Source organism: Callorhinus ursinus, unplaced genomic scaffold (genome assembly GCF_003265705.2).
Source record: "Callorhinus ursinus isolate GAN/ISIS: 27379988/994484 unplaced genomic scaffold, GSC_fseal_2.0 scaffold68, whole genome shotgun sequence".
NCBI lineage: Eukaryota > Metazoa > Chordata > Mammalia > Carnivora > Otariidae > Callorhinus > Callorhinus ursinus.
Window position 1 is genome coordinate 4,900,394 of NW_027397130.1, and position 21,307 is coordinate 4,921,700.

The 21,307-nt window shown below is 50.4% G+C and overlaps 4 protein-coding genes across 16 annotated transcripts in view; 2 read left to right on the forward strand and 2 right to left on the reverse strand.

Moving 5' to 3' along the window:
• The window catches only part of MFSD11 (major facilitator superfamily domain containing 11), a 29,208-nt gene extending 27,791 nt beyond the window's left edge, over positions 1-1,417 (reverse strand). The window contains exons 1-2 of one of the 2 annotated variants that reach the window (XM_025859633.2): positions 860-1,417; positions 404-573 (exon numbers count right to left, since the gene is read on the reverse strand). In XM_025859633.2, coding sequence (XP_025715418.1) covers positions 404-499 — 96 coding nt within the window. In that variant the 5' untranslated portion in view covers positions 500-573; positions 860-1,417. The other variant, XM_025859634.2, reaches the window with a different exon arrangement.
• A 91-nt stretch (positions 1,418-1,508) lies between these two features.
• SRSF2 (serine and arginine rich splicing factor 2) lies at positions 1,509-4,715 on the forward strand. Of its 8 annotated transcripts, none has more exons than XR_003205723.2 (4): positions 1,509-2,118; positions 2,329-2,639; positions 2,915-3,018; positions 3,665-4,715. XR_003205723.2 is itself a non-coding variant. In XM_025859636.2 (3 exons), the coding sequence occupies exons 1-2, from the start codon at positions 1,757-1,759 to the stop codon at positions 2,630-2,632; spliced, it is 666 nt and encodes a 221-aa protein (XP_025715421.1). In that variant the 5' UTR covers positions 1,509-1,756; the 3' UTR covers positions 2,633-2,639; positions 2,915-4,715. The 8 variants fall into 8 exon arrangements, 3 of the variants coding, with proteins under 3 accessions (XP_025715421.1, XP_025715420.1, XP_025715422.1); XR_003205724.2 differs by having other exon boundaries at positions 1,510-2,118; positions 2,329-3,018; positions 3,665-3,762; positions 4,267-4,715; XR_003205725.2 differs by lacking the exon at positions 2,915-3,018 and having other exon boundaries at positions 1,513-2,118; positions 3,665-3,762; positions 4,267-4,715.
• A 211-nt stretch (positions 4,716-4,926) lies between these two features.
• METTL23 (methyltransferase 23, arginine) lies at positions 4,927-9,722 on the reverse strand. 3 transcript variants are annotated; one of them, XM_025859638.2, is made up of 5 exons: positions 9,327-9,722; positions 7,326-7,430; positions 5,671-5,908; positions 5,502-5,586; positions 4,927-5,351 (listed from the first exon to the last, which is right to left on the reverse strand). In XM_025859638.2, the coding sequence occupies exons 2-5, from the start codon at positions 7,407-7,409 to the stop codon at positions 5,186-5,188; spliced, it is 573 nt and encodes a 190-aa protein (XP_025715423.1). In that variant the 5' UTR covers positions 7,410-7,430; positions 9,327-9,722; the 3' UTR covers positions 4,927-5,185. The 3 variants fall into 3 exon arrangements, with proteins under 3 accessions (XP_025715423.1, XP_025715424.1, XP_025715425.1); XM_025859639.2 differs by lacking the exon at positions 7,326-7,430 and having other exon boundaries at positions 9,327-9,408; XM_025859640.2 differs by lacking the exon at positions 9,327-9,722 and having other exon boundaries at positions 7,343-7,414.
• Positions 9,723-9,972: 250 nt separating this feature from the next.
• On the forward strand, positions 9,973-20,192 carry JMJD6 (jumonji domain containing 6, arginine demethylase and lysine hydroxylase). Of its 3 annotated transcripts, none has more exons than XR_003205733.2 (7): positions 9,973-10,255; positions 10,775-11,163; positions 11,656-11,942; positions 12,799-12,934; positions 13,402-13,495; positions 14,268-14,406; positions 15,298-15,425. XR_003205733.2 is itself a non-coding variant. In XM_025859757.2 (7 exons), the coding sequence occupies exons 1-7, from the start codon at positions 10,127-10,129 to the stop codon at positions 16,741-16,743; spliced, it is 1,245 nt and encodes a 414-aa protein (XP_025715542.1). In that variant the 5' UTR covers positions 9,973-10,126; the 3' UTR covers positions 16,744-20,192. The 3 variants fall into 3 exon arrangements, 2 of the variants coding, with proteins under 2 accessions (XP_025715542.1, XP_073742122.1); XM_025859757.2 differs by lacking the exon at positions 13,402-13,495 and adding an exon at positions 16,707-20,192; XM_073886021.1 differs by lacking the exon at positions 15,298-15,425 and having other exon boundaries at positions 13,407-13,495; positions 14,268-14,404.
• Positions 20,193-21,307: the final 1,115 nt, after the last annotated feature.

A 21,307-nucleotide genomic window follows, 5' to 3' on the forward strand; every position in this document is an offset into this window, starting at 1 on the left:
TGAGACAAGAAAAAGGACTAAAAAACAGGAAAAGGCAAACCGGTGACGGGGGGCGGCGGGGGGGGGGGACACCAGCTGTAGCTATGCCTTGGGGTTCTTTTCTCCTCAATTCTCCCATTACTAATGGAGACTTTAGTACAGACAAAAAATAACAGGTCAACATACAAACCCCAAGTCCTATCAGAGGAATAAGCGGTCTTGTTTAACTCCCCATCCCGATACAGTATTAATAAGAAACGTCTGACACACGAAATTAAACCGAGGCATAAAAACCGAGGAAGGGTAGGTGGGAAAATACAAGGTGCAACTTAAGCGCGCTGTTAGGCACAATTACTGTTTATTGTCATTTCTGGAATGCGTTATGAGAGGCGCTTCAAAGGAGGGAGAACAGATCCCGACTCACCGCCACATTTCCACAAGTTTGAAAGGCGGTGAACATAAACATAAAGGCAACTCCTAAAATAATAATGTTGAAAAGCTTTTTAGATTCCGGGGACATTGTGGCTCAACTCTGCCGGAGGTCAGCAGCAGCCCAGGGCGGTCAGCTCTCCTCGGGGGAACCCACTGACAATCCTGGGGGAGGAAATGAGATGGTGAGAAGAGGAGGCAGATCCAGGAGCAAGGCTGCCAAGCTGTCAACTTCCAGTTCTTGGATCAGAATCGCGGGCCGAGAGTGAGGCTCTCCCCACGGGCAGTTAGGACATTCCTAGGATCCGATCCGAGCAGGGAAAGGCCCGACACCCGGAGAGGTGCCAATAACGTCGTGGCTCCAGGTTGAGGGGCCCGCGAGGGGGGTTATGGGCCAAGGCCGAGGTGCAGCGGCCGGCGCACCCCGCCCGCCTGGCCGGCCCTGACTCACCGCGGGTCAGGCGACCAGGTCATCTGACCGCAGCCTCGGCGCCAGCCGCTCGGCCGGCTGGGAAATGTAGTCCTGTGCAGCCCGAAACGCGCAGGCGCGCCGTGTGGAGGGGCGCGGCGCCGAGCCCGCGCGCCCCAGCGAAGCGGGGGGGGGGGCTACAAAGCGGAACCCCGCGGAGAGGTCGGGAACTGCGGGAGGGAGCCTGGAGACATGGCAGCGGGGCCTGAGAAAGCTGGAGATCACGAGGCAAACGAGAGTAGGGGGAGTAATACCCCCTCTGATAGAAGCGGGAACCTTCTGCGGAAGTCCGAGCAGAAAAGCTGCGTCGAGCTCGTATATTGGCATGAAAAGAAGGCGGGGCCTGGAAGGGGAGCGCTTCCTGTTCCTCCTGCGGGAGAGCGCCCGTACGGCCTCGCAGCCGGAAAGAGCGTTTCGCGGGCTTTCCAACTGCCCACAAATTCCGCTCCCCCCTCCCAGCAATAGTGACTCCGCGCTTTTCGGCCCGCCCGCCGGGCTCTGCGCAGGCGCGTCGGACTGGGGCGGGGCGCGTGGCCGCGGCGTTGCGGGGCGGGGAGGGGCGAGCCAATCAGGGGATTCATTTCCGGGTGGCGCGGGCGCCATTTTGTGAGGAGGGATATAAACGGGCGCTAGGGCCGGCTGCCCGCCCAGTCGTTTCTTTGGTGGAGTCGAGTGCTGCGGCCTTTTCGCTCGTGTTTTCACCCCTACCCCGTCCGGCCTCTCCCGGCGTTTCCACGCGGAAGCCAACTGCCGGAGGCGCGGCGCGGCGTCGAGCCGGCCTCGTGTGAGGGAACCGCCGCCTCAGCCGAGCGCGCGGGCCCGCCCAGGGCGTTAGTTTGTAGGCGCGCAGTCGCGGCCCCCGGCCGGCTCTCCAGGGCCATGAGTTACGGTCGCCCGCCTCCCGATGTGGAGGGCATGACCTCCCTCAAGGTGGACAACCTGACCTACCGCACCTCGCCCGACACCTTGAGGCGCGTGTTCGAGAAGTACGGGCGCGTCGGCGACGTGTACATCCCGCGGGACCGCTACACCAAGGAGTCCCGCGGCTTCGCCTTCGTCCGCTTCCACGACAAGCGCGACGCCGAGGACGCCATGGACGCCATGGACGGGGCCGTGCTGGACGGCCGCGAGCTGCGGGTGCAGATGGCGCGCTACGGCCGACCCCCGGACTCGCACCACAGCCGCCGCGGCCCGCCGCCCCGCCGCTATGGCGGCGGCGGCTACGGACGCCGGAGCCGCAGGTAGACGGGCCGGGGGCCCGGGGGGAGCGCGGGGGGCACAAAGGTGCGCGCGGACACGTGGCGGCGGCGGCGGGCGCGGGGCCGCGGCGGGGAAATGGCGCCCGGGCGGCGGGCGGCGCGGTAATGGCGGCGGGGCGGGCGCAGCACGCGGGCGGGGCGCGGCCCGCGGGGCCCGCTGGCCGCCCTGACGCCCGGCCCGTCCGCCCTCAGCCCTCGGCGGCGCCGCCGCAGCCGCTCCCGGAGTCGGAGCCGCTCCCGGTCCCGCAGTCGCTCCCGCTACAGCCGCTCCAAGTCTCGCTCCCGCACTCGCTCGAGGTCGCGGTCCACGTCGAAGTCCAGGTCGGCGCGAAGGTCCAAGTCCAAGTCCTCGTCGGTGTCCAGGTCTCGCTCGCGCTCCCGGTCCCGGTCCCGGTCCCGGAGCCCTCCGCCCGTGTCCAAGAGGGAGTCCAAGTCCAGGTCGCGCTCCAAGAGTCCCCCCAAGTCTCCCGAGGAGGAAGGAGCGGTGTCCTCTTAAGCGAATGGTAATGTCAGTGGGGATCCGAGGCACACGACCCGAACTCAGAGATGGGGTTTGCAGGAGCTTGTTACGATCCGCGTTAATATAGAAGTGGCTCCTGATGTCGGGAGTGCGGCTGTGAGCTAACTCGGCTTTGGGAGTAATACGAGAGGGGTCTGCAGAAAGGATGTGCGTAAAGCTTAGATAATAATGGCTGTTTCGTAAACTGTTTGAGACCTATTAATGAAAATGACTATTTCTTGCTGTTTTTATCCAACGTCTGCATTTTCCCCTTTAAAGCTGCGGTCTCCTGTTTGATAAAAGAATATTGGCCAGTATTGCAGATTTTAACTGATTTGGCTGATCCTCCAGGGACCAGTTTCTGTGGGCGTGTATTGGAGCAGGTTTGTCTTTAAATGTTAAAGATGCACTATCCTCTTAGAGAAAACGATCAGTTCAACTATTGTTGTACTGACTGGGACTTCATATTCTAATGGATGTGGCAAACGAATTGCAAAAAGAAGCAATGAACTTTTGGAACCCCAAAAAAGTTTACAGGTATTGCACTGGGTGGGGAAAGGATAGTGTGTCTTTAACTCTCAAATTGTTTGGTCCTATTTTTTAAAAGGAAAGGGCCCTAAGTAGCTCAGATATTAAAGCTTTATTCTCAATTGCCAAATGTTTCATTTGAGAACTAAAAATTTATCTTAAAATAGACTGATTTTCTGATTTCAAGTTGTTTTTGTTTGGATACCGTCCTTTTTTTTTTTTTTTTTTTTTTTCCCCCCCCCTTTTTCCCTCCCTTGTATCATTTTTCACCTTGGTTATTAGGCCAAGATTGCATAAACACAAATTTGTAAAAGCGGATGGTAGCCTTTGTGAAAATTTCCTAATTGGGCCTTTATAATTAATGGCTGGGTGGAACCTTTCCGTAACCTACTTGTTTCACCAGAGCCTTAGTAAGTACATGCCTGAAACTGAAACCATGTGCACTTTCGGTAACTTCATTGTAATGGAAGATAAACTGAACTTTTTTCTTTTCAAACCTAGATGGGTCAACAAGCAACATAACAGAAGACTTGGGGGAAAAGGACCACACACTCAGTCCATCGAAGAGTCCTTGGAACAAGCAACTGGCTATTGAAAAGGTTATTTTGTAACATTTGTCTAACTTTTTACTTGTTTTAAGCTTTGCCTCAGGTGGCAAACTTCATTTTATGTGCCATTTTGTTGCTGTTATTCAAATTTCTTGTAATTTAGTGAGGTGAACGACTTCAGATTTCATTATTGGCTTGGATATTTGAGGTAAATTTTCCTTTTTGTTTATATAGTGCTGACTTTTTTTGTTTGAAATTAAACAGATTGGTAACCTAATTTGTGGCCTCCTGACTTTTAAGGAAACGTGTGCAGCCATTACACACAGCCTAAAGCTGTCAAGAGATTGACTCAACATTGCCTTCATTCCTTAAAATTAAAAACCTACAAAAGTTGGTGTAAATTTGTTTGTATATGTTATTTACCTTCAGATCTAAGTGGTAATCTGAACCCAAATTTGTATAAAGACTTTTCAGGTGAAAAGACTTGATTTTTTGAAAAGGATTGTTTACCAAACACAATTCTAATCTCTTCTCTTGTGTATTTTTGTGCACTAGGCGCAGTTGTGTAGCAGTTGAGTAATGCTGGTTAGCTGTTAAGGTGGCGTGTTGCAGTGCAGAGTGCTTGGCTGTTTCCTGTTTTCTCCTGATTGCTCCTGTGTAAAGATGCCTTGTCGTGCAGAAACAAATGGCTGTCCAGTTTATTAAAATGCCTGACAACTGCACTTCCAGTCACCCGGGCCTTGCATATAAATAACGGAGCATACAGTGAGCACATCTAGCTGATGATAAATACACCTTTTTCCCCCCCCTTTCCCCAAAATGGTATATCTGATCATCTTCATGTATGAACTTAAAATATGGAAAATGTTAAGGAAGCAAAATGGTTTGTAACTTTGTAAGTACTTATAACATGGTGTATCTTTTTGCTCATGAAAATTCTGTACTATAACCATTGTTTCTGTAGTTTAATTAAAACGTTTTCTTGGTGTTAGCTTTTCTCAGAATATGTCTTGGTCTTTTTTCCCCCCTTTATTTGAAAGACCTGTGCAATTACCTTGTGAATTGTTACTGACTGTACAGTATGAAAGTGAAATGTGTAGTAGTTGACTTTTCCTAAGTTAAAAAGTGGAAATGCCATTTCAGCACCCATAACCCCTAAAATCAATGCTCTAAGGTAGCACTTTCTTGAGGTTGTGGGTACCCCCGTCTCTCAGCTTAATTTATGCTGTTTTTAATTTTTTTTTTTCTAAAGAACAATCCAAGTCCCTTTTTTACAGGTGTAAAAATTTTTGTTTTCATGGCTTTGTAACCCATGAGTGTTGAGGTGACCCACCACCATCTTTAAGGCCAACAGATCAGACCATATTCAGTGCTTGTACTCCCAAGAAGCTGAAGTGGTCTGAGTCTTAGTTGGCATGCCAGGTTGCTAATTAGTATTGACATTGTCCCAGAAGAGCTTGTATGTAGGTGTAATTCAGAGACTGTCCTTTGCAAAGGAGATGACCAGCATTTCAACAGTATGTCTTCCTGGGAGGGTAGATTCTGCTATGTCTTCTTTGTCTGCATCAAAAGACTCCAGAGGAATGTGGACACATTTCATATCCCACTTGTAGAGCAAAGCTTCAAGTGACCAGTCAGCACTGAAAAAAAATAAATAGTTTTTTAAAATCATGCTTTTCCTGTTTTGCTTCAGATACATTTTCATTTTATCCTTAAAGTAGATATATGCATGAGGATTAGGATTTAAGTTTCAATAAAACTGAGAGTAAACCAGGATTATTCAGGCTTACCTTCTTACCTGGTAAGTGGACCACAACTGGACTTTGGGGTTTTTTTGCATCAAAAAGTAGACTGTAGTTAAAATGTCTTCAAAATCTGGGAAGAAAGGACTCCTTAAATGGACTTTTACTTAACATCTCTCCAGCCAGAGTTACTATTGAAAACCAAAAAAGTTTTTACCTTCTGGTTCAAAGAACACATCAGATGCAAGAATAATATCTTGTGGTGGTAGAGCCAGAAGATCCTGAGATACATGGCCCCATGTCAGTCCTATGACACGCACCTGGGGCAGGTTATTCATTTCACAGCTTTTCCGGCAGACTTCTAGACAGTAAGGCAGCTCTGAACTGTCCGACAAGATCACTTCAGCACCGCATTTTGCAGCCATAATTCCTGGAAGGCTCACTCCAGCTCCAATCTAAATTTAAAAGACAGCATTTCAAAGTTCTGCTTACCATTGCAGGGAATTGGGGAACTTTTCCCTAAGTACAGGGTCAATCATGAGCTGCTCCTATCTACAAAATGTGCCACAATTGCAGTGCTTTACTATATGAAGCTTAAGTTTTTCAATTTGTAGAAATTACTTGAGATTCCTCGTAATTGGGTGGGAAGGTTAAGTCCCATACAGGACCCTGTACTTGCAACTCAACTGACTTAATTGCTTAATATGCCCAAGGCAGTCTGGGACACTTGTTCTGTCATTGTCAGTTCTCTTACAGTCTAAGGGAGTTCCTATTTATACAGGACATTGGGTCTCTAGAAGCTTGATGGGTGAGTTGCCTGCACACCTGGCCATTATAATGGCTGTTACTACCAATTTCTACTGCTTTTATGTGGCTATAACCCGACAGGTCTGAAACGTGACTTCCTACGAGGGGGATTTTCCAGTTGGGCCTTCAAAGTGACAAGATCTTAAGCATGCTAAGGACTAACCAAGGAACGCCTTTATAAATACTGGATTTAAAACAAGTTTCCCATTTTCCAGTTCTGAGCAAGAGCTTGGGAGATATCTTTTCTGAATCTCTACAAATTGCCACTGTTCAGGGCCAGAAGTATGCCAAGTATCTTTACACCCCTCATTTACACGGTTTTTGCAAAAGTTAAGAGGTGTAACTAAGTTCTAGATTTGTCCTCGGCCTTCAGATTTAAGCCTTGTACCATTTCTGCAAACTTGACAAGAAGTTTATTTCTCCAAGCATTTAGCAGTCTCACGTCAGGTGGAGTGATGAGGAAGAGTTTGGGATACTCTCAAGATTTCCAAAATATGGAAAGGGCTATTGTATGAGAAACTGCATGTGATACACTGGACCCCGGATGACCCTGTTGGGATACCCTGGAAAGATGATCTTAATGATTGCTTCCATGCCAAGATTCTATAACTAGAATTAGTCAATGGGCTTCACTTAGAATAAGGGTCAGCGTAATGTAAAGGGCCAGGCGGTATTTTAGTCTCAGTGGGACTCCTGTGGTCTCTGGTGCGTGTTCTTTGTTTAAACAAAATGTAAAAAGCATTCTTAGCTCACATGACTTACAAGCTGGCCAAATCACCCGATTTAAAAATATTTAACAAAAATAACAAGCACGTAGGGCGCCTGGGTGGCTCAGTTGGTTGGGCAGCTGCCTTCAGCTCAGGTCATGATCCTGGAGTCCCGGGATCGAGTCCCACTTCGGGCTCCCTGCTCAGCGGGGAGTCTGCTTCTCCCTCCGACCCTCTTCCCTCTCGTGCTATCTCTAATTCTCTCTCTCTCAAATAAAATCTTAAAAAAAAAAAAGTAACAAGCACGTAGACTTAAATCCGAACAGAGTATTTTAGGAAACCTCAAGGGCACTTGTACCTCTAAGACAGCCTTGCCTGGCAGGGATCTTCTGTGAGACCACAGGTACTGAGCCAGGACCACCGCACAGGGCCAAACATACATCCCATACTGGAGATGCAGCACCTGAAAAGAATTTTTTGTATGCCAAAAATTACTCATCTGCTGGCAGTTGGAGTATATATTTTTACAGCAATTAGAGTGCCCAACACTGAACAAAAATGACAGTTCCCTGCTGTCCAGTCCACATCCCGTGGGGTATATAAAACTGCAATACCCTGTCATAAGCACTCTTCATACACTCATTCACTCAACAAGCATTTATCCAGGGACTGAATGGCTTAGTGGGCTAAGGATGTAACTAGGTTATCATGGAATACACATATACACACACATAAATACCCTACTGGGAAAAAGACAAGCCACAAGTAAGCAAATATATTTTTAGTTGGTGATAATGCTAACACAACAGCAGGTGATGTGAGAGAGTGGTGGGGACAGGGAGGGGTGGGGAGACGGTGACCACAAGGTGACTGTCCTAGATAGCGAGAATGATTCAGGAAGGGGTCCTGAAGCAGGAACTAAAAAGCCTCTGGCTGGACCACAGAGGGCACTGACCGCAGGGGCATGGGGGCTGGGAGGCAGGGTTGTAGTGCAGAGGTCAGTGGGAAGGCAGGGACCAGACCTGTGGGGTCTTGTAGGCCACAGGAAGTTTAGCTTTTATTTTAAGTGCAGTTAAGAATGATGTATCAGAGGGTTACAATCACAGGCGTAACTTGGTATGCTTATGGGAAACGGTAAGTCCAGGAAGACATTCCAGAAGTTTGCAGCTCAGTCCTGGAATTAGGAAGGCAGGCAGCTTACAGAGTCTTTGGAAAGATACAGAATTGTGAGAGCACAGTATTCAGGGAGGCAAAATAAGGACTCACACCTTTGGAATGAGCCTGCCTTGAGTTCAAATGCTGGCTGTGTAACTTACTAGCTGTGTGACCTCACCCATTATTTAACCTGTCTGTGCTTCAGTTTCCTCATCTGCAAAAAGCCTATCTCATAGGGCGACTTGGAAGACTCAATGCAAAATACTTCGTCCAGCACCCGGCACAAAATAAGCAAAGCAAGCTGTCATTAAACTGCAAAACTGCAAGTCTTTCTGTTTTCTAGAGCAGAGGGTGCTGCTAGTGGACTGGTTGGATACGGGGCTGGAGTGGTGTAAGTATCAAAGGTGAAGGAACTGAAAGTCTGAACTCATTCAATTCACTCAACAAAAATATTAGTGCCTAGGCACTGGTTCTAAGTGTAGGGAGTGCTGCGTGAATAAAACACCTGCCTAGTAGATTTTACCCAGGATACAATAAAGGATTTCTGACCAGAGCAGTGAGTGAGTTTGCAGATTTGGCTGTAAAGGGGTCTTTGTTCTCACAGGGAGTATCTTCACCTCCTAAACTTGGGAAGAAGTCCCAGTGGGTATTTCAACACGAAGGCATTTAAAAAACTATCAGAATTGGGTCTCACTGGAGACTTAACCTCCTCTTAGGCGGTTTTTCATCTTCAAATTATTTTTGCTAATACCTACCTCACAGACTGCTGTTAAAATCGAAACACTGGAACGTCCAAGTCCTTTGAGAACCCGGACGCATAAGGTATTACTTCTATTATTACTGAGAGTTTGGGGACAGCCGTGGGCTGAAAAGAACAAATGAGTGCCAACCCAAGAAACTTTATTTGAAAAGGGAAGGTGGAATCCTCGGTCCTGGATAAAGCTGAGTTAAGAAGCCCTTCAAAATCAAAGAAAATATTTGGTGTCAAAAATGCCACCTTTCTGGCAGGATACATTCGATGTGGAAGGCCCTTTTCCCGGCAGGGCCCCTTCAGGCCACAAACCTTCCCGCCCTGAGGTCCATCCTAAGGCAGGGTAGCCGCCAAACCCCGCCCCCGCCCCCCCAACACCCCCAGGTCGGCCGGGAACGGCTCCTGCCCGGGGCGCCACCGCAAAGGACCGGAGGCACCTCCCGCCGCACGCACCTGCGGGACGCTGACCTCCAGTACGGCCCCCTCGGCGCCCAGGCCAGGCTCCTCCGAGAACCGAAAGCGCTGGACCCGGACCTCATGCCGTCGGGGGCCCCGCTTGCCTAGGGGGAAATCCGGGGCCCCCAAACGGGCCGGGAATAGCGAGGAGCGCCGGGCTGCCAGGCTGCGCGCGCGGGAAACCCCTGGCCGGCTGGAGCCGCCTCACCGGCGCCACGTGGCCCTTGGCGGCCCTGCCGGGTCGCTGCAACTTGACTGCAAGGGCGGGGAAAGCACCTTTCCGGCGACGATGTGGCCGCGCAGGGAGAAGACACCGGAGACCAGGCAAAAGAGACACGGAAGACAAGCGGCCTCGGGAACTCGCACGCCGGAAACGAGCCGCGCATAAAGCGGCCCACGCCCGGAAGTGACGCGCACACCGGAAGCGGGCGCGGGAGAGGCGGAGCCGTAGTCAGGCGGCTCCTCGATCAGCGCGACCTTCCCAACATGGCGGAGAGCCGGCGAGTGTGAGGGCGGACCCCGGAGGTGCCCGAGCCAATGGCTCACCGCGACAGGCCGGGGGGCGGGGAAGACGGCAGCCGCGTGCCCAACCCGAGGCCCGGGAGGTGGTTGGGGAGTGAATTTTCTGGAAGGCGACTTTAAAGGCGCCGGGCCAGAGCGAAGGGCGTTTGGGTGCCGCCGCCGCCGCCTCCGCCTCCACCGCCGCAGCCGCTGCCCGGGCCGGGGAGGGGGTGCGTTGGAAGCAGGAAGCGAGGCGCGCCGAGGTCGTCGCGGGAGCAGCTGGTGACCCCCGGAGGATGAACCACAAGAGCAAGAAGCGGATCCGCGAGGCCAAGCGGAGTGCGCGGCCGGAGCTCAAGGACTCGCTGGACTGGACCCGTCACAACTACTACGAGAGCTTCTCGCTGAACCCTGCGGCCGTGGCGGTGAGTGGGCCGGGGTCGCGGGCTGGGGCCGGGCATGGGCACCTCCGGGCTCATGCGCACCTCCCCCAGCGCCCAGCGCGGCACCTCTGAGTTCCGATGGGCTCACTCGCACCCCGCGGAGGTCCGGGTTTCGGGGCGGGCCCCCTTCCTCCCGCGCCGCAGCTGCCGCCTGCCCGGCTACCTGGAGGCTGACGCCTTTGGCGATATCCACAAGAAGGACTGTCGCCCCTTGACCCCTTTGGGCTCTGGGGCCCCCGGGGACTTGACTGTGGAGGCCCTTGAGTGGGAGATGCGAAGCCCCCTTCCCCTGGTGGGGCGGCGCAGGGTGCGACGTGTCAGTCCACACGCAGGTCCTTGTCCCTCTACCCACCCCACCCCCCAAAGATAAGCCAGAACGAGAATCTGGCTCCTTAGGTATGTCGTTGCTAATTGGTCCTGGGGGACGCCTTTTGCTGCCGCTGGACTTTTTTTTTTTTTTTTTTTTTAATTAACTGGATAGGTCTTTTCTGATTTTTTCAGGATAACGTGGAAAGGGCAGACGCATTACAGCTGTCTGTGGAAGAATTTGTGGAGCGATATGAAAGACCGTACAAGCCCGTGGTTCTGCTGAATGCCCAAGAGGGTTGGTCTGCGCAGGAGAAATGGACCCTGGAGCGCCTAAAAAGGAAGTACCGGAACCAGAAGTTCAAGTGTGGTGAGGACAACGACGGCTACTCGGTGAAGATGAAGATGAAATACTACATCGAGTACATGGAGAGCACTCGGGACGACAGCCCCCTTTACATCTTTGACAGCAGCTATGGAGAGCACCCCAAAAGAAGGAAACTTTTGGAAGACTACAAGGTGCCCAAGTTTTTCACTGATGATCTCTTCCAGTATGCCGGGGAGAAACGCAGGCCCCCTTACAGGTAAAGTATCTGGCGGTGAAGGCCTTACAGTCTAACGTAGGACAGTATGTGTCACCTGAGCTCAGTCGGCTAACCTTTTTCCATAACAGTGAGTGGTTCTCCTTAATTGTACATGGAATTTACTTAGGGGGTTACTGCTGCCTGCCTAGGTCCTATGGCCACGGACTGGTTTTACTGGTCTGGGTTGCCACCTGGGCATCAGGATTTCTGAAGGCACCCCAGGTGACTCAAACATGCAACCAAAGTTAAGCCACTGATCTTTAAAGGAAGTTTTAATAGTTAATCCCAGTAGTAGTAAGCCACATCAGTGATTTTTTTTCTTCTTTCTGTTACGGAGTATTTCAGGCGTGGCTCATGCAGCGTTTCTGCGTAGCAGGAGTTACGTAGTTTCTGAAATAAAGAACATAACGTATAAGACTAAAAACTCACTATTTGGTGGCGTGTGTATACAGTTAAATTACCTTTCATATCTTGGACTTTTCCATCCTTTAGGTGGTTTGTGATGGGGCCACCACGCTCTGGAACTGGAATTCACATCGACCCTCTGGGAACCAGTGCCTGGAATGCCTTAGTTCAGGGCCACAAGCGCTGGTGCCTTTTTCCTACCAGCACACCCAGGGAACTCATCAAGGTGACCCGTGAAGAAGGAGGGAACCAGCAAGATGAAGCTATTACCTGGTTTAGTATCATTCATCCCCGGACACAGCTTCCCACTTGGCCACCTGAATTCAAACCCCTGGAAATCTTACAAAAACCAGGAGAGACTGTTTTTGTACCAGGTATAGATGAACTAAGAGAAAGTACATTCTTTGATTTCAGTTATTTGTCATTTCGGAGCACAGGTGTATATAGAAGGAATCAAAGAAACCTGTCTGCAGGTCATGCTGACTCTAAACGAACTGACTGCTTCCCACCTTAGACAGTGATGTGCAGCTGTGTGGTCAAGTGCTTAGGGGGCTGTTATCCACATCACTTGTAAGCTAAATACGTAGTGCTTTTTGATAAACTTTCTGTATGTAAAGATTCTCTTCATTTTTATGCCTAGTAGTTATCTGGTGTTTCTGTGGACATACTGTAACTTGTGTATATTCCCGTAAGTTGGGTTTTTAATACAGTGTAGCATTGGCCGGGTTGAGCCAGGATATAGGAACTTGGGGCTGAGAGGAAGGATGTCCCATACCTGATAGGCTAAGTGTTGAGAGTGAGGGCATTTAATATTGAAGATAGGTGTTCTCCTCCTAGGAGCTGAAGAACTTGCTGCCTTTACAGTTTTGATCACAGTTTTGGATTAACAAGGGTCAACATACTTTTTCTGTAAAATGCAAAGAGTAAATATTTCAAACGCTGTGGGCCAGACAGGGTTTGTTCCAACTGCTCAACTCTGCCTATGGAGCAGGAAAACAGCCACAGACTATCCGAAAATGAACGGACATGGCTGTGCTCCAGTAGAACTTTCCACAAATAGGTTGGGATTCCTGGATCAGGAGAAGCATTGACCAGTCTTGATCTCATGTCTCCGAGCCTCTACCTGTGTCATCTGTAGATGGGTAGATAGGAACTCTCTTCGTGAAGCTTACGTTATTTGTGATTGTGCAGAACCAAAGCCTATTTAACTGTTTATTTTTTGGATTTCAGGAGGCTGGTGGCATGTTGTGCTTAATCTTGACACCACCATTGCCATCACCCAGAATTTTGCCAGCAGCACCAACTTCCCTGTTGTATGGCACAAGACGGTAAGAGGGAGACCAAAGTTATCGAGGAAATGGTATAGGTGAGAGACATTTTTTTTCTTATTTTTGTCTTGTTCCGATTCCTACCCCAGAGGTGAAATGGAAAGAGTCCACTGCTGCAGTAACGTGTGCTGATCTTAGGCCTGGGAGAGCTGGGGCTGCAAATCCGCACGGGCAGAGGAGAGTGGGTCCAAGGTCAGGGCTAGTTCTCAGGATGCTTGCCAGCCTCCAGGTGACAGGGTAAGACTCTGCATGTTTGATCAGTCAGTCAAAACATGGTCATAATTGGGATTGATTCTCATTTTCCGTTTGTTTTGTTTTATTTTCTGTTTTTGTTGTTTCCCCCCCCCCAAAGCTAGCACTAGCAAAGGAAGCCATTTTGTTTGGGTTTTATTTTGGTTCTTTCTTTTTCTTACTGAGAAGCATTATTCCCCTTTGAACTTATTACCTTCAGTTCTTGTGAGTGAGGTGACTGCCCTGGAGACTTAGCTCCTCTGTTTATCCACAGAACAGATACAGCACGGGCAGCGGCAGTGCAAGCCACCCCCAGCCACCCCGTGCCACTGTGTCCCAACCCTGACCTGGAGGGACCAGCTCTCGGGGTAAGAGAGGGATCCTGGCTTGGTCAGTGCTCAGCCTCCCTGCTGAGAGGGCCAGCAAGGGTGGTGGCTTTGTTCTCCCCGGACTCACGGGCACCTGAGGCCCACTTACTCCATCCCATAGGCCACTGTGTGCTGTGATTTGGTCATCTTAAAGGCCTTACCACACAGCTGGTCTTTTGTCCCTGGTTAGAGTGGATGCCAGTTCAGGTCCCTAAGGGGAGGGCTGCTGCCTCTGAAAGTCCAGTTCAGTTCTGTCTTCAAGTGAGGGGAACCCTTTCTGTTGCTTGACACTTCTTATTTCTTGCAAACCTAATTGTTGCTACTCGTACAAATAGAATTTAACCAAGCCCAACTGCGGTCACTCAGTGCTGTGTTGTGGAGAGGAAGGGTTTTAAAAAAATCAGCTAGGAATGGTTCAGGAAAAAACACAAGGAAGAGAGACTCTTTCTCCCAGGTGGAAAAAAAAAAAAAAAAGACTAACTCGGGGCAACTTTGCCTCACAGGTCGGCAGTACGGCTGGCTCCTTTGCGAAGGTCATAGTAACTTGCGTGCAGCTAGGTTGCCTTTCAGAAAAGCCTGAGCAGCATGGTAGGGCTTTTGTTCCCAGCCTGTGGATCCGTGTGTCCTCACCACTGTCCACCCATTCTGAGCCAAGGCACCTGACATTCCCAGGTGCTTCTGAGAGAGACAGGCCTCAGCTTTGAGTCCGGGTGATTGTGTGCAGGTGTTGCTGCCGGTCCCAGCGCTGGGAACGATGTTTCTTGTCTCTCAGGATCTTGAAGCAAGAGCACCCCGAGTTGGCGGTCCTGGCTGACTCCGTTGACCTTCAGGAGTCCACAGGGATTGCCTCGGACAGCTCCAGTGACTCCTCCAGCTCCTCCAGCTCCAGCTCATCTGACTCGGACTCGGAGGTGAGGCCTTGCTCCCTCCCCAGGCTCTTGGGGCAGGTCACCCCGGAAACACCAGATGTGACTCTCCCCTCTCCGGTCCGGGAGGGAGAGAGATGAGAACATGGTCCACTTTGTTCCAAGAACTACACCTGCCACCATTCCTGCTGGGTGGTGAATTTTGCCCATGTTACAGCCTTGCACGTGTGTGGGGAGCGTGGGTGCATGCACATGTCGTTGCAGTAACTTCGAGAGGTAAAAGGAGTATTTGGGGATTTTGTTAAGTGAACGGCCGAGGATCACACAGCTCATGATGGGGTTTTAGACTTAGAGCATTGTCACCTCAAATCCCGTGTTGAGAATTGGCCCTGTGGCTGTAAATTGTAAGCCTGGAAACTCGGCAAATTCAGTGGTTTGTTAGAAGCTAACGTCATTTTGGGGAAGAGGAACCTGGGCACTCAACAGATGAAATTTCTGTCTTAGTGCTTTGCATAATCTGGGGATTTGGTGTTTTGCAGGGGGCAAGGGCGGGGGAGTGGCGTGAGTGTTAAGTGCCATACTTCTGTGCTTCCCTTCTCGGGGTCTTTGTGGACGCAGTGAAATGGCATAATGCAATCTTAGAATCTGACCGTAAAATATTCTTAGAGCGTGTGTCCCGATTTCGAACAAATAACCCTCCCGTTGGAGAACACTGTAGGGGCAGCCAGCATGTGAGGGAAGTTGCAGTGTTTGGGAGGCAGAAACAACGGAGGGAGACGGCCATTCAGACTGTGTTGGGGCGCGGCGGCAAATGGCTGCTTCACTTCTGGGAGAGTGTGGATGACATTTGTGCCGTCTCTTGAGGTCGGAAGTTTATTTACAGACAGAATGGGTTGCATCTCGTTGAGTTCCTGTTTTTTTTCCTCCCCTGTCCAGTGTGAGTCTGGGTCTGAAGGTGATGGGACGATGCACCGCCGGAAGAAGCGGAGAACGTGCAGCATGATGGGAAATGGGGACACCACCTCCCAGGACGACTGTGTGAGCAAAGAGCGCAGCTCCTCCAGGTGACCACGCACGGCTGTTGTCTCTGTAGGAGGACATGCCCGCGGCGAGGGGCAGGGCCCTGGGGAGGGCAGCCTTTTGGATCTGCAGACAAGGGGGGGGCCGGAGGAAGCCAGAGAGCGAGGACGCCCTTGGAATAGGAGTCCGTTCACTTAGCGTTTGCTACAGTAGCTTTTTGCTCCGCTACCAGTGCAAAGTAACGTGGCTCATTTTATGCATAAAGGCAAGAATCTGTGTGGATGGTGCCAAGGAAACCCCTAACGTTATTTAATAAAAACTAAATTCATTTTATATCCTTGCAATTTTTATCCTTTGAGAATACCAGAACCTCCCCTTGTTGCTCTTCTTGCGGTGTTGTGGGAAAGCAGTCACCCCACTGCTGTGTGCCCTCAATGGGGAAGAGATGGTTACAGCAGTCGGTGGCAGCCCAAGAGAAGGTCCCCGGTGTCTCCCGAGAGCCTCAAGGCCAGCCTCCTGCTTTTCCCCCCACTTGCCATTGTTGCTTTGAGCACTCACACCAAGTGAGACATCTGTGAAGAACTCCGGTTTTCTATAAGGTCTTCATCACGTCTCCCACATTTGTTTGTTTGTTTGTCTGAACCAGATTGGGTCTAAATAAGTTAAAACTTAAAATCAGAGTCAGTAGGGTAATCTCTTTGCCAGCGTGTGCCCTCGTGGTGGACGCGGAATGGGCTTTCAGTGAGCTTTGGAGCCAGACTCTTCTCACGAGCGAGTCGCGGTGTGTCTGGCGGCAGCAGTAAGTGGGGAGCTTTCGGGGAGCTTTCAGGGAGGGAGGTCAGTACAGAAGCTTGGAGGACTCTAAGCGTCTGAGGGTCTGGCCTGCTGCGGGTGATGTTGCTGTTGTGTTCTTTGTATCTCTGAGTTAGCCGGGTGTTTTCTTAACACACGTTAGGAAAGCGTAGGACCCACAAGCCTTGTTGTCTTTTTTCCTCTTTCTATGCAGTCAGACTGGAATTCCAGGAGAAGTTCAGGTGTCCTAGTGACATGAATTTATGGGACTAGACTATGTGTTTCTCAACCAAGTCATCCTCTTCATAGCCATTGTTAGATTTCTTTTCTTGCTTTTCTAAGGTGTTTCTGTTGCTGGAGACTCCCACCTTCCAGTGATTTGTGACTTTATAATTTGTCAGAAAAAGTTCTAGGGACAGCCCTGCCCTGAATTGCACGTGGGGTCCTGGGGTTCTGCTTAACATTTCCTTCCAGCTTTGTACCAGGTGTGCTGTCTACATGCTGATTACAGGCAGTTGTACTTTCCTTGGCAGGATTAGGGACACTTGTGGAGGCCGGGCTCACCCCTGAGCAAATAAAGACACTCTCCCTGAGGTGGCTCCTGTGTACGCTGTTGGCGGCCACCTGACTCAGTTTTCACGTCTTCTGCTCCCACCTTCTCCTTTGTCTTCTTTGAATTTGGATAACCTTCTCTGGTCCAAGCTTCTGTCTTCGGTCAAATGCTGTTTTTACTGCTTACTAAGAATAGATGGTCAAGAGGTTTCGAAGCTCAGCAAGCTCAGTGACACCCGAAACAACGAATGCTGGCGTGCTGTTGGGTAAGGAGCTCTGTGCTGTCACCTCTAAGCCACGCTGCTCGACCTCGAGGCCGCAGGGCTGGGATCCCTTGCGTGTCTCGCTGCGTCTGATACCTCAGCGACATTGGTGAGGAACCTCTGCTGTCCGAGAGCCAGCTGCGCGCAAGCAGGCCCTGAGGGGTGAGTGGACTCGGATTTGTGTCTGAGCCAATTACACGTAAAACGTGCTGCACACACGCCACCTTCCTTTGTGTCACCGTTTCTCCAAAGCCGCACTCCGTGGTCGTGACCCAGCCAACGCGGGCAGCGCCGCTCACCACTGGTCTTGGACGAGTTACCTTCCCTCCACCATCAGAGAGCCTCTTAAATTCCAGCAGTGTTTTCTTGTGGTGTATTTTGGGGGCGGGATGACATGTCAGGGCTTTTGTTTAGGAACGGAATGAGAAAGGTGTTCAATGTGTTCTTATCGCAGAATTCAAGTTGTGAATAGGGCCCACTTCTAACAGACGTGGCCTCTTCCTACCACGTGATCCATAAGGCAGAAGCTCTCACTCTGTAAGAGACATCATGAGTAGTGTCCCTGTTTGTTTGACCAGCAGACATTAGGTGCGTGGCTTGTGCTGCACGTCTGGAATAAATCCATATATGGTGCTCCTAGTCTTTGGGATCTGTTTAGGCTTCTCAGTAACTCTGGTCTGAATCCTTGGGGATTGACCAGCAGGTTCCATCTTTTGCCCTCTCAGTTCACCTGCTTGCCTTAATTTGTCCCTAAATTCAGCTAAATTTAAATAAAAGTAAGAGGGGCTTGTCAAGGATGTGCCCAGTGAAAAGCACTGAGCAGCGTGCCCCGTTCTGGGCGGGGGTGTAGGTAAGGGCATGAGCAGCCAGAGGGCAGCAGGAGTTCCCGGGGAGCAGACGGCCTGGAATTATATGGTGTTGCCTCCCCAGATCCTCCCTGAACATGGGTATAATCTGGGGAATCCAGGGCTCCTCTGTGCAAAGGTTATATTTTTAATAGACTGATGATCATTTCTTGACACTGGGTCGGTCATGTGGCTTTCCTCTAGGAGGCTGGTCCCCTACTTTGTCTTGGTCAGTTTTCTGCATTCTCAAATGCCGATCCAAAAACGTGGCCGGATTGGATGGAGAACGTCCACCATGTTCCTCGGCGTTGGCGCCTGTCACCTGTCCCTCAGTGCCGCTCCCCTTCCCCACCAGGCCACCTGGGCTCAGGCAGCCCTGCTTCCGTTCCAGAATGTGTCGTCTCTTTGTGTTCACACCTGAATGGGGTTCTTGTCTCCTTTTTAAAATGTTCTTGCCATCTTCCAAAATGCTTTTTTTCTTTACCCCAGTATTGCTGCCGGGCTCACACCTTCCTCTCCATATCAGCTTCCCTCTAAACTTGAGTTTAAAGAAAAAACAAACAAAACCAAAAGGCTGTTTGCCGCCAGGGGGCAGGATAGGGACACTTTTGCAGTGGCTGGGATGACAGGGTAGAAATTTGAATGGGAGAGATTAGCCTTCCCAAGAGGCCAAAGATGATTCCTGTTTGACAAACAATATTCAGAAATAAGGGATCCAGCCCACCTGACAGGCCCACAGTCACCTCACCGGAAAGCATTTGGATCACAGTTTACATGCTGCTGTTTGGCTTTTGCCACCCCATGAGTGAGTGACCATGGGACAGTCTTTTGTTTTAGGCATGCCAGGGATTCAACACCTCCCACCCTGCCCCTGTTACTGTTGCTGCGGGCCAGCCAAGCACACCATTACGGAAATAAAGTAGGGATGAGGTGGGGAAACTGTGAGAAGGGAGTGCAGTGGTGGCTGGGTGCTTGGGACAAGGTAGGAAGTGGGAACCAGGGGCCATCTGTTCTAAAGTTAACCCTTTACCCCATCTGGTCTGAGCTGCTTCTCTGAGTGGTGTCAACAATAGTATGGGCAAGGACATGACATGAAACTTCTCCAACTGAAGACCAACAAGCTGGGTCGTGGAAGAAGGGCTCTTGGACCAGTAACTACTGATAGGGAGGAGCAGGGTGGAGGAAGATAGCGTGGGGCTCTGGGGCTTTGGAGTGAGCACCAAAGACTTTACCATCAGCCTGAAGTGTATCCAGTGCTGCACACAGACAGGTATCTCTGGGGTCAGTAGTGCTGGGATATTGAGGGTGACACCTTTTGAGGGGAGAGCCACCAAACACAGGGATGTTCACATTTGGCTTAGGCTTGCAGGTGCCCATTTATGAACCATCCAAGCGTTCAGCTTGTGTTTGAGTGCCAGGCACTGTTCTAAGTGCTGGAGATGCAGCAGTGACGAGCCCAGGCCCCTCTCCTCGTGGAGCTGAAAGACTGAGCATGCCATGCACGGTTCCCGAGGGTCACTCGTCAGGGTAGGTGGAGTCAAGCATATCCATTTCCATGACCAGAAAAGCAGGGTCACACCTTACTAAATTCAAGTCCATGAGATCTTCATAAAAGAGCATAAATAACATCATAGCTGGGTTTTTAGTATTCAGTTTCTCTCTAAATTAGCTAAAGATATTTAAGGATCGGCAAGAAAGTTGCTGGTATAAATGCTTTATGAACTTTAATTAGAGGTTCAGCCTGGGTATGATTTAGGACTTTAGACAGGAGTGTGGGACAGAACAGGAGTTTTGTGGTAAATGTTGTAAAAAGTGCTTCCTAGGATGTAGGCGTGTACGTGCACAGCTGTAGGTTCCTTGAATTGTGTGTAGCGTTTCCACAAATAAGTTGTTTGTCATGTGTGTGCTGGGTACTGCTGATGGTTCCCTGTGTAGTCTGGTTTCTCCTCACACTCCCCTGCCCCTCCTTGCCTTCTGTCAGTATGTTCCACTGATGTTATAGTATATACAGCAAAACTAGATGACCCTCGTGCCCCGGCCCCCTCGGGTGGGGGCTCTCGACTTCCATCTCATCTTAGTTCAAAAACTTGAGCTGTCTAGCCCCCACTGAATGTCCCATGAAAACTGGCCTGGTCTGCTGTCTCCAAGGTGACTGGACAGGGCAGAAGAACTGGGACCGTGCAGAGTCCTTGTTCCTCCTGCCGCTGACACAGAGACACCCAGCAGCCTGCTCCGTCTGCTCTCGTCTCGCCATGGGCTCCGCCACGGGATGCCTGTGGCTCCGCCGTTTGATGGGTGTTTTTAACTTTCACTTGGATGAAACTTGTTTATCATTTTAAATAAAGCAACTTGATTTAGAGTTGGGTTTTTTGCATTGTTTTATTCTTGTTTCTTCTCGTTATTCATCTGTTACTCATCCGATATTCATCCGGTATCCAGTAGTGGACACAGAATGTAGCTAAGTTGCAGTGGGCCCCCTTAAATGTATACTTTCAAACAAGGAAGGGGACAAAAAAGAAGGCCCACTTTGGCCGAAAGCCCCCCCAGGGGTCAAAAGCCAGTAGCTGAGATAGGAGCCCCATTCCACGTTTTATAGTTAACAGGGCATTCTTCACCAGCCACCACTGAAATTCCTTGTGCTGGTACCCCTTACTATTATGGGGAGTAACAGGACTAAGCCCCCCCTCCTCCTGGAAGCCTGCTGGTCATAACTGGAGCTCAGGAAGAAGCCTGAGCACATATTTGTGTCTTCCATGTAAACAGTACTCCATCTAGCTTCTTGGCTTGCACCAGATACCAGCTCAGGCACTGTAGTATTTCCAAGAAAGCAATGAATGTATCCTAAGCAAAAACTGGCACCCTGTTTTTTCACCTGGTGTCTGACAGATGTTGCCCTGTGTTTATTGGAAGTGGTAAAGACAATTTTTTTTTGGTTACAGCATATCTATCTCAAACAAGCACAACAGAAGGAAGGGTCTGGAGAAACAAAAACAGTGGACTTCCCTTCATTCTACCCTCCCATACACTTGAGAATTACTCCAAGAGGAAAAGTCAGCAGGGGAGCAGAGTTACTCTAAGGCAACTGGAGCTGAATTCCAGAAAGCAGCCTTTGGGGGGCAGCCACGTTACAATAAGGCTTGTGTTGAAGGCTGCTGGGTCTCAGGCCGGAAGGGGTATTCACCGGCCAGGAACTGGAAGTGTTCCCCGAAAATGCTGTGGACGGGTCTGGAAGTGGTCGAGAGTGAGCGGAGTTAACGTTTGCTTTTCATGGTCTTGCAGGTAGTCCGGTGCCACGGTTTAGGTGAGCCTCCCTAGCCTTACAGGGCCTCAGCATTCCCCAACCTGCGGTTCCAAAGTGCTGGACCTTCTGTACAGGGCGGAAATGATGCCGAAAATGACGGTCAATCTAAGGGCGCCAGAGGAAAGAGCTTTTCAGGCTGATTTTCAAAACAAATCGAAGCGCAAAGCGTCAGG

Bases quoted from the DNA above. Each gene is read 5' to 3' on its own strand.
- JMJD6 (XM_025859757.2), top strand. From the start codon at position 10,127: ATGAACCACAAGAGCAAGAAGCGGATCCGCGAGGCCAAGCGGAGTGCG. The intron at 10,256-10,774 runs GTGAGTGGGCCG...TGATTTTTTCAG, and splicing joins TGAACCCTGCGGCCGTGGCG to GATAACGTGGAAAGGGCAGA. The intron at 11,943-12,798 runs GTATAGATGAAC...TTTGGATTTCAG, and splicing joins AGAGACTGTTTTTGTACCAG to GAGGCTGGTGGCATGTTGTG.
- SRSF2 (XM_025859636.2), top strand. From the start codon at position 1,757: ATGAGTTACGGTCGCCCGCCTCCCGATGTGGAGGGCATGACCTCCCTC. The intron at 2,119-2,328 runs GTAGACGGGCCG...GTCCGCCCTCAG, and splicing joins TACGGACGCCGGAGCCGCAG to CCCTCGGCGGCGCCGCCGCA.
- METTL23 (XM_025859638.2), bottom strand. From the start codon at position 7,409: ATGTATGTTTGGCCCTGTGCGGTGGTCCTGGCTCAGTACCTGTGGTCT. The intron at 5,909-7,325 runs GTACAAGTGCCC...TTTTAAATTTAG, and splicing joins CAGGCAAGGCTGTCTTAGAG to ATTGGAGCTGGAGTGAGCCT. The intron at 5,352-5,501 runs GTAAGCCTGAAT...ATTTTTTTTCAG, and splicing joins TCCACTTACCAGGTAAGAAG to TGCTGACTGGTCACTTGAAG.